The following is an 11,460-nucleotide window of genomic DNA, read 5'->3' on the forward strand; positions in this document are numbered from 1 at the left end:
ACGTCATACACATCAAATGAGATACACTAATGTCCCGATCGTACTAATCAAAATCATCCGGAATCACTATACATTACAAGTATAATGCGATCGGGTAAAGTTTCCTGTTGGATGTTTTTGGCAGAATACTATACTTCACTATAAAGTCGGCATCAGTTTTGAGCGATCAATAAGGAGAAAAACATTCCGCAATGCAGTCTCCCAAAACGCGCGCATACTAACAATATATAAATGTCGTCCTTAAGGGACATTCCTATAAGTTCGGACATCACAAACATCTGTTGATGAAACGTATGTCCGAAAGATGATTATACGAGTGCTTGTGCCTCCAGGTTACGCCAAAATGTATAAAGAAAGGCGCATTGTAGACAAATAATTATGTCTTTGCGGTAATTAGTGATACTTCGAGTCGAACTTAAGAATTTTCAGGACTTAATACTCCAAGAACTTTAGGGTTAAAACTGCCGTATCAATGTAAAAATTGTAATTTTTACTATTTGGTAAAATACATATTTTCCAGTAAGTTTAATTTTGACGACATCAACTTTATTCAAGCGAAGAAAGCCCCTTTCTGTGGCTGTAACTACTCTTAGGGTGTTAAACAATAATAAACCCAAACAAAACTGGAACTCGTCAGCGGACTTACATTTCGAAAATTAGAAAAATAAAATCCTTTGCAATATCATATCCTCCTAGAAATAAAGTAAGTGTCTCTGAATATATGACAAATATATAGAAAATATAAAATAAACATAATATACCTCGTACACATTCACTGTTCCGTCATTAAACCCCAGCCACATCTCCTCATCAGCCATAGTAACAGACCGCGGTATAATCTTCTGTGTCGGTAAAATGGTAGCCATCGGGACACAATCTCTGGACAGAAGCTGGACACACGCACTGTATTTCTCACAGATAACGACATTGTCGAATGAGTCGAAGATGAAATCGTAGATGAAATACATCGTGTCTGGTTTGTAGGTAGTAGTATCAAACTTCTCCTCCACAGAAATGACCTTGCCGTGACCTAGAAACCGCAACCTTAGCGTTAGGTCTCCGTTCAGTAGGACCAGGTGTTTGTTGTAGTTGTCTGTACAATTAGTCACACCTATAACGTCCCCCGTGTTACTGGTTCTCACCCTGTAGGGCCTGACAAACAGGGCATCACCGCGTCTGTCGTGGCTGGCCCGACCCTTCTCCAGCCCCTGGGAAGAGTACTGCACCAGTACCCTCTCACTGTCGGCGGTGACGTTGAATCCAAACTCATCCATCAAGGTAACAAAAAGGTCACCATTCTGCGCGGTACAAATGTCCCGCGGGTACAACTTCCCAGTGGAGAATACTGAAGTGACCTTTCCAGTGGGCAGTGTTACCTGTTTAATATCTCTTTCTTCCTTTCCGCAAACCAACAGTGTATCGCCATTAACGGTCGTCATACCAGCAATATTGGAGGAAAAGGTCAAAGTCCTCTCTATGTGTCCGTGTTGATCTATAAGAGTTATTTCCCTTCCCTTTTCACATCTTATCCATGCTTTTCCGGAACAGCCAGAACACATGTTCTGTATAGATCTATATCTGGTGTGTTTGAATGTCGTCTTCAAGACGAGTTCCCTACCTTTGTGGACGAGAGTGCCGACGAAATCAGAACCTTTGTAAGTTGACTGAGCCATACTCGATGGTGATTGGGCTGCTTGTAGTGACTTTCCCTCATCCATCTCGGCGGCGTTTCCCTCGAACATCAGTGTCAGCTGGCTGGTGTTCACCTTCCTGGGAGTAAACTCGATAGTGTCTAATTTAGGAACCAGATTCCTGTGTCCGTCTATATCTTCAAGCTTTTGTGAATCATTTACGACTTTTATCTCGTCCGATTCATCAATGATACGATTAACATCCTCTTCGTGTCGTCTCACTTTTTCTAATTTTGCGGAAATTTCGTCATTCGCATGTTTCAGTTTAACACAATTACATTGCGTTTGGGTCTCGTAGTGCGATATTAAGTTATCAGCCATCTTGTTGACAGCCCTGGTGACCTCCTCCCTTTGTTCGTTGATTAATTTGACTCTTTCCTTTTGTTCATCGTCTTGTTGTGCTCTCCTCTTCTGTATCTCAATCAAATCCGTTTCTAGGCAAGACATCAGATTACGATTTCCTGCTTCATTTTGTTTTAGTTTTGTTTTTATGTCGTTTGCAATTCTCTGTGGTTTCCGGAACACGTGACCTTGATGTAGCACATCTGTCATACATTCCACACACACCAGAGTGGTATCGCATGTGACACACACCGATACTATCTGATTGCCCGGATGTTTAGCACACTCCATATTTACTTTTTTACTTATCAGACGTTTTCATCAATTGTTTAAATCAGTGAAGCGATCCTCCTGACGAGATATCTCTGACACGATTCCCCTTACGCGATCTTCCTCACGAGATGACCCCCTGACAAGATCCCCCTAGCGCGATCCTCCTGACGCGATCGACCTGACGCGATCCTCCTGGCGAGATATCCCTGACACGATCCCCTTGACGTGATCCTCCTGACAAGATCCTTCTGGCGAGATTCTCCTGACGCGATAGGCCTGACACGATCCCCCTGACGCGATTCTCCTGACAAGATCCCCCTCACGCGATCCTCCAGACGAGCTGACCCCCCGTCACGATCGGCAAGACGCGATCCTTGTGATGAGATCCTACTAAAACGATCCTCTTGACGAGATCCTCCTGACGAATTCCCCCTGTCGAGATCCTCCTGACGAATTCCCCCTGACGCGATCGGCCTGACGCGATCCTTCTGACGAGATACTCCTGACGAGATACTCCTGACGAGATACTCCTGACGAATTCCCCCTGACGAGATCCTCCTGACGACTTCCCCCTGACGCGATCGGCCTGACGCGATCCTTCTGACGAGATACTCCTGACGAGATACTCCTGACGCGATCCTTCTGACGAGATCCTCCTGACGAATTCCCCCTGACGCGATCGGCCTGACGCGATCCTTCTGACGAGATACTCCTGGCGAGATCCTCCTGACGCGATGATCCGGACGAGAACAACTAAAACAAAACTTGCAATTGATCACGGAGATTGGGGTTTGAAGGAGGCAACCGGAAAATGTTCTTCTGTTATATTGTCTTTACTTCACACTCGTCCCTTTCGTTCACAATCAGCGTCTGTATCTAAAGAAGAACAAATCGTAATGCATAATATCTAGATAATGAAACATCGTTTTGTATAAAATGGTTACTGACTTACTAGGCGGGTATAATTCGATTAACATAACACAAATGCATCAAAATGAATCTGTTAGTCTATACATCAATCCCCTGTTAACATGTCCCCTTCTACGGGAAAATTAATAAGATTTTGAAAATTTTGTATCTGGAATATAATGGATACAGCGTATGACGGATGACGTCATATTTATGTCACATTTATACATGCATAGGGGTGGCATAATTTATTTTTTATAACATCATAGTCATATAATATCTTTATATAAACATAATGCACAAATAACAACATGGTTGCGTAATAATTGATTTATAAACATTGGCATTATACGGACAATACCAATGACTATATACCTGTCTATGTCCGTCAAGTTTGTGCTGGAAACAGATTCAGATATCGTCGAAGTGGAAAATAAACTGGACTACAGAGGTGTAAGCGCGACGTTCGTGAACTCATCGATAAGATCGAAAAAAAATAATGACCACATCTGGATGAATTTTAAAAAGGTAACAGAGTATTCATTAAGATGACGTCAAATCTTATTCAAGTAAATATCGTAAAGTAAAGATATATAATTTGACAATATAATGATGTGACAATAAAGAAAGCATGACATAAATGTGTTAAATTTAAAAGTCATCATTAGCTAATGCGCTTTCCTTGTATTTCTTTTGTCCCTTGAAATGTCTTTAAAATTCCCTTCGGTTATGTTTCCTCATATATCCTAGCATGTTACCCTGGTGCCCTTTATATTCTCGGTTAAGTTCATATTCCAGTTTTTTATACACCCTTTTCTTTCCAACGAGTTCCAGGCGATTTTCTATAAATTTACATAAATCAAAGGAAGATATTGCTTTTTTTTTATAATCTCGATACCCTATTTTACATGCTTCTTTTTTTTGTCTTCTTTGAAATCTGTTTTACATGTATATAAACTTTTGCTATTGTACCTTAATGTACAATATGGTTATATTACATTGTTAAGTTCAGTGTGAAAGGATAAAGTCCGTTTTGGGGTGAAATCGGCCTCAGATTTGATAAAAAATAAAATCCAGTATCTTTACCATGTGTTGTTGATTTTACCTTCTAAAGTACGTTATATTTTTCGTAATTAATTCTTTTGTGATTATTATTCGCCGAAAGAGGAATTTTCGCGTCCTTAGTTTCCATAGGAACCAGCGTTTTTCTGAAAATCTGCTGTTTTGCAGACCTTTAACTGCTGTTTTATTGTTGGCCGCAGGTGTGCCCTTTTATCAAACTTTGAGAAAAAATGTATCATGCTGTAATTAATTTATGGTATCAGTTTGGTAGAAGGGCACGCCTGCGGCCACATCTTTTTTTCACTTTTTGTGTTAAAAATACGATGCGATCGGTACTCGGGGTAATTATAATAACATGAACGGTTTACTAGAAATCCGGACTGTAAAACAGAAAATAATATATAATTATTTGGCTGCATGTCAGACATAAAATGATTAAAAAATATTGTTTTCACAATCATACATACCAATTTGCACGCACAAATAAACTATATTACGCATGTAGTTAATTAAATGAACTGTATAAATTCCGTGGCCAGTCCGGTTATTCTGAAATCATTCCAGCTTCAAATTATTAGACAGATATATTGACGAAGAAGTTTTGACGAGTGCTTTCGCCTGTCTGTCTACGATCTTCTCCACGTTTTATGTATATATACCAACAATGAAAAATGAGCTGATTTAGCAGATGTGATGCAGGGTTCAGGTATGTTTTTATGTTGTGTTTGTATGTAATTAACCAGTTACAGATTTTGTACGAAGGACTGTATGTAGGGGTAGTCACGTATATCACAGGCGTCTGAAGTTCTGACAGTAAACTGAGATATAATACCATAGAAAAAATAAGAGTATCTACTATAAAAAAAGAACAGGTATGCAACGCCTCCGATGTCAACAATCACTTAAATCTCTGCAAACGGGAAAAATATACGATTTACAATATAATTATTGGTATACACAGATGCCGCTAACATTATTTAACACTCGACAAGCATAAACCATTACTCACTGCGTTTAATAAGTTCTATTTCAGCTAAAAACTTTCTGAGATGGTCTGTCACGTCAACCATGTCGTGAAAATGGCGGACATTGTTATTGTTATTGTTTCTCAGTTTTTAAAACGTTTGAAAATAAAGGGCAGGTAACTCTTATTTTTTCATGAATTAAAAAGTATTACCTCGATATTCACTGCGGACCTGCATAACAATGTCCGCCATTTTCACGACATGGTTGACGTGACAGACCATCTCAGAAAGTTTTTAGCTGAAATAGAACTTATTAAACGCAGTGAGTAATGGTTTATGCTTGTCGAGTGTTAAATAATGTTAGCGGCATCTGTGTATACCAATAATTATATTGTAAATCGTATATTTTTCCCGTTTGCAGAGATTTAAGTGATTGTTGACATCGGAGGCGTTGCATACCTGTTCTTTTTTTATAGTAGATACTCTTATTTTTTCTATGGTATTATATCTCAGTTTACTGTCAGAACTTCAGACGCCTGTGCGTATATACTGTACGACTGAACAGGGAATTTTCACCGCCAGGGGCCGGCCTGTTCTGATTGTTTATGATCGTAGTAGCTTATATATCCTATTATCACATATACAAACGAAAAATATGCCGTAAAGAAATAATACTTAAAAATACATTTGACTGTAAATTGCGTTATTTTCTCAGGCCAACATGTTTGATAAGTTAACGAAAATGTCGTCTGCCCGCGGTCAGATCATTTCAATCACTACCAAACGGCAAACTTCTTCCACGATCCCGACTTTGTAAGACATCTCCAAGTTACTGAAATATATGTTTTCCCATACCCTTTACTATGAAGAAAACACACTGCATATTTTCTAATTATTTACTAGGTAGAATCTACCATTTGTGAAAAAGGAACCCGTCCAAAATAAAACGTTTCGTACAAACCGGAAGTTAGTTAGTGTGTAGCACAGTCAGCTCGCTATAGCAAAGGTCTGAAGTTCGATGCCGGTTGGATGTATTCTTTTATTTTTTTATCTTTTCATTTTTTTTTTTATAAATTTTCAATTATTCTCTCATGCAAAATTGAAAAAAAAAAAGTAGAGTTGAGTAAACTAAATTACAAACTTGTTTATTTCAGAAATGCCTGGGGCTGGTCCCAAGAGTTACCCTTGCATTTTGTGCAATAAAAGGACCAAGCTTGGGGATCGGCAACCTTTTTCTTCAAATAGGAAGTACAGCTGTATACAGATAATGGTGTACACTATGTGCAAGTGATATGAGAAATAGTTAAATTAGACATTATGTATTAAATAATGTAATTTCCACAGGTTTCCTTGTCATGATATTGCCAATGTTAGCTCAAAATGCATATACCAGATAGTTTAAATATGGTTTAAACACCAGATTAAGGAGCAGTGTGTGTGTGTTCATGTATGTTAGTGCTTGGTGCACAAGAGTAAATCAATTTGATATAGTGTATTTGTTTAATTAAGACTACAAACAGTATGTAAAACTGGTTTTAACTTCGTATACAAGCCAGATGTGTAAGTAGTAATTGGAGAGTCTAACAATTGAGAATGAGTACCGTAAAGATGACAGGAATTCTGATATCTTTTTATTATAACACTAAAGCTTGATACTGTCACTACCTATCAAAGTATTTGTGAAGGAGCTTTATTATAGTATGGGTGAATGTGAAGGACTCTATTGTTATAGTATGGGTGAATGTGAAGGACGCTATTGTTATAGTATGAGTGAATGTGAATGACTCTATTATTATAGTATGAGTGAATGTGAAGGACTCTATTGTTATAGTATGGGTGAATGTGAAGGACTCTATTGTTATAGTATCCACGGGTGAATGGGAAGGACTCTATTATGATAGTATGGGTGAATGTGAAGGACTTTATTGTTATAGTATGAGTGAATGTGAATGACTCTATTGTTATAGTATGGATGAATGTGAAGGAGTCTATTGTTATAGTATGATTGAATGCAAAGGACTCTATTATTATAGTATGAGTGAATGTGAATGACTCTATTATTATAGTATTAGTGAATGTGAAGGACTCTATTATTATATTATGGGTGAATGTGAAGGACTCTATTGTTATAGTATAAGTGAATGTGATCCCAATTTATTAAAGTGATGTTTCTGTGGTATTGGATAGAATGAAATAGAAAATTATGGTCTCAAATTAAAATGTTTGTGTAATGTTGTATAACTTGTTTGTAATATTTTGTTTCTCTTTCATAATGCAAAGTTCATTCAAGCTCAGTTGTGTATGCAACTGGTAATGGTAAAATACAGTAAAATTAAATGTATACATAAAGATAGTATTCATCAAAACATTGTTGGTGTTCAGCAGGTTGAACAAACTTTGCATTTTAATTAACAAGGAACTGATCTGGTTATGTATTGAAACAGTACATGTATTTCTGCAGTCACAGATAAACTAGTAGTAGAATTAAAGAAAAGAGAGTTAATTTCAACAATTGATATTCCAAACATGGGTCATAAATTGAACCTGATTTCTGTATTTGGCGGTAACATATCTGCCAGTCTGTTCTAAAAGAATGATAAATCCACAGTTATCCTAAAATAAGCACACTGCGTATTGCTTAAGCAACACATGTCCCCTACAGGCTCTGCTTTTTTTCTAATTCTAATTATTTTTACTTAGGTATGGCGATTCACAAATTCACGGTCTAACAAATTAGGTATATTTTCTGCCATTTTTTTTTAAAAAACCATATCAGTGTTATCATCATTCAATTTCACATTCAGTCACAATTTGTCAGCACTATTTGCCTTATCATGTACAGTGTCATCCTGTTTCCGTATGGTATTTAGAAAAAAAAAAAAAAATTAGAGAATGGCCAGTTTAAGTTAATTCCTCAACCAAAACGTAGTCAATCAGACTAGATCAATTATTATTATAAAAATAATATTTCCGGCCGTATCAGCTTTTTGTCTTTCATTTACAATACGCAAGGATGTAGTTTTACATAAAGAGAGAAGATTTCGACCAACTCGTCGATATTGAAATATGTTTAGATTTTGAATCCACAGGTGCCTGACCCGTTTATAAATTTGAAAATGTTCTCGATTTTGTTTATTCGGACAAGTTATTAAAATTCGGTGAAAATGACACCCCTGGTGTTAATCATATATCATTTTAATGAACACCGGGGGTGTCATTTTTACCGAATTTAAATCATTTTAATCCAGCCCCCCCCCCCCCCCCCCCCCCCCCCCGATTTTTTAAACATTTTTACCGAATTTTAATCTAGCCCCGGAAAACGTCTCAAAATGTGCCTATACACTAGGGAAGGTAAAAATACATGTTAACTGTATCAAATTACCAGGTTCCTGTGAGAAACACCACCCTACCTCAAAATATGTCACACCGGTACAGGTGCGACACACCTGTGCAGAATGTATGCGTGTACAGTCTCTTACACAATAACTCATCTCCAGCTTTGATGTTCTCTCTTCTCCCTCTCCGGTCGTTCCTTATTTGAGTTCTTCACACTTTCTTTCACCGCTCAGACAATCAGTTTAAAACGTTAGTGGATGTTGATTCCAATATAGATGGATAGAAATGACGATGAATTGGGTTTCCTAATTCTCCTCCTGTACACCTCAGTACACACACAAATGTGTCTGTAATATATGTCGTGTTTTATTCCCGGTAAGAGTATTACTTCCTCGTACAATTAACCTGAAGAATCATCGTACTCTATTACTTAAAGGGTATCAATATGTCTAGTTTAAACAGCGGATATTTTTATGATTTGCATTTATCTATTATTTCTATCTATTTATTTATTTATTTATTTGTTTATAACTATTTTGTATCATTATGTATATATATAACATAGTAAGACTATTGCTGATGGAAGACAGGATGACGGAAATTGTACGTCGCATTCCGCTTATCCTGACCTAGGCCACGTACAGCGATAGTACCGATACAATATCACGTGACCAAGTGATAACAATACCAAAATAGATCGCCATGGTCCATTGGCGCGCTGCGCTATACACCGCCAAATTTTGGGGCGCGGCTATGCGTCGTAGGAGGACACGGCTCCGAAGCGGCACAGATGTGACCGAGGTGAAAAATCATGTTGATATTGTTCCCATAAGGTATCATTCGTAGTGCAAGTACTTATACCACGGAACCCAGGGATATCTAAGGTATCTCTAGATGTATTCAGATTGAATGTATGTTGAGCCGTTTCTCGGGGACTTCCACAACATTTGCTAGATCGACAAAATTACCAAACGAGCATGGTGGAAATGCCATTTCCCGGATAACTGCATTGCTTTCAAACAGGCATAATGCTTGAAAAGTGTTTGAGAACTGTCAAAATATAATTCAGAGTACTACATCGAGAGTGTGTGGACAATAGCATTTGTAATATCTATCGAATCGTTGTAGAGGTGTCCCGATGGAGTCCATCCTAAGACCATTTGGAAATGACTTGGAATCGAACGATGATAATGCTTACAAATTCATACAGAAATGAGAATTCGTTTCCCTACTGTTTTTATCATACTATTTGGTTTGGTTTGGTTTATTTTGTTTAACGTCATATTAACAGCCAGGGTCATTTAAGGACGTGCCAGGTTTGGAGGTGGAGGAAAGCCGGAGTACCCGGAAAAACCACCGGCCTACGGTCAGTACCTGGCAACTGCCCCACGTAGGTTTCTAACTCGCAACCCAGATGATGAGAGCTAGTGATAAAGTGTCGGGACACCTTAACCACTCGGCCACCGCGGCCCCTTTTATCAGAGGCCTATATACTAAATTAGTATATAGGTCTCTGCTTTTATCATACAAATAATCACCAAATATGTTGTGTTGAAATGTATATTCTGAATACACACAATATATAGAACACATTAAAATTGAAAATAAAACATATATATATGTAGTAAAGTTTCGTGTTTGTGTTGTCATTTTACGATTTAAAATTGCCTGGTACGCTACTGACAGTCTTCTGAAATTGCACTCTCAGAATTTAGACATATTAGAAACACTTGCATAAACACCATACGTCAATCCTAGCGGAAATACTTGTTACTCTCACAATAATTTAATATTTGACTATGACATGGACAAAGCAAATATCTTTAACGACCATTTTTCTTCCCAGGGTTGACGAGTATAACGTTCAGCTCAGCTTCCACACATACCATTCGTTAAATTAATGACAAGCGTCTAGATGACATAAACATTTCTCCTACAGACGTCAGTGACATCATAAAAAACTCTTGACTGTTCTAAAGCTGTTGGACCTGGCCTTATTAATGCACGATTATTAAAAGAGGCAGTGAATATTATTAGTTCCCCATTGAGTAAAATATTCAATAAATCCTTAATTTCTTCTATTTTCCCTACACTCTGGAAACAGGCAAATGTCTTTTTTTAAGAAAGGTGCTCAGTCATCTCCATCGAATCACAGAACTATATCCCTACTCTCTATAATTGGTAAAGAATGGAGTGTAGTAAGGGGCGATAACTCTGACTACTGTGATATCTAAGCGTGGCAAATTTGCACACATATGCAACACTGTAAGGTTCATCATTATTCTGTTAACTTATTTTGCTATGAAAATATAATAATTATATAAAGATGAATTTTGAAAGAAAAGAAAACAAATGTTAGACTGAATAGCCTCTTATTTATAAAATATCATACCATTGAATAATTCCCCGGTTAGCTCAGTAGGTCGAGACTGTGGAGGCTGGGGTTCAATTCCCGGCAGCGGATCTTTTTTTTTTTTTTTATAAATATACTTATTATAATTATATCTATCTATATATTAAGAAAAGATATATATAATTGCATGTGTGTTTATGCTCGGAATGTAAATTGTCTTTTAACACAAACAACAGTAAGGCTAAGCAGTAGTACAGTAGGCTAGAGATAGATTTAGTACTATCTTTTCGTAGCTCATTTGCTAATATAATTTTACAATAATTTCAATATCTTAAATCAGTGCATTGACACAGAAAATAATTTGAGTTGCTCGTCAATTTGACGTTTCAAATTTTGACTAACATTTGTGATGCATGTAAGTTGTACACTTTATTTTTTTTACAACAATTACGAAACAAGTTTTATCAACTTTTATCAATCACGCTTGTTTGCCCGGATGGAAGCGCGCGAGGGGTCTCACTGTGGAGGA

At 37.4% G+C, this 11,460-nt stretch overlaps 1 protein-coding gene across 1 annotated transcript; it reads right to left on the bottom strand.

Annotated features, from left to right (window-relative positions):
- Positions 1-223: 223 nt before the first annotated feature.
- On the bottom strand, positions 224-3,178 carry LOC117319298. Its single transcript, XM_033874131.1, has one exon. It carries the CDS (start codon positions 2,322-2,324, stop codon positions 693-695), a length of 1,632 nt encoding a protein of 543 aa, XP_033730022.1. The 5' UTR covers positions 2,325-3,178; the 3' UTR covers positions 224-692.
- Between the last annotated feature and the right edge of the window lie 8,282 nt (positions 3,179-11,460).

The sequence above is a fragment of the Pecten maximus genome, unplaced genomic scaffold, assembly GCF_902652985.1.
Source record: "Pecten maximus unplaced genomic scaffold, xPecMax1.1, whole genome shotgun sequence".
Taxonomy (NCBI): Eukaryota; Metazoa; Mollusca; class Bivalvia; order Pectinida; family Pectinidae; genus Pecten; species Pecten maximus.

Coding starts and splice junctions, on each gene's coding strand:
- LOC117319298 (XM_033874131.1), bottom strand. CDS start 2,324: ATGGAGTGTGCTAAACATCCGGGCAATCAGATAGTATCGGTGTGTGTC.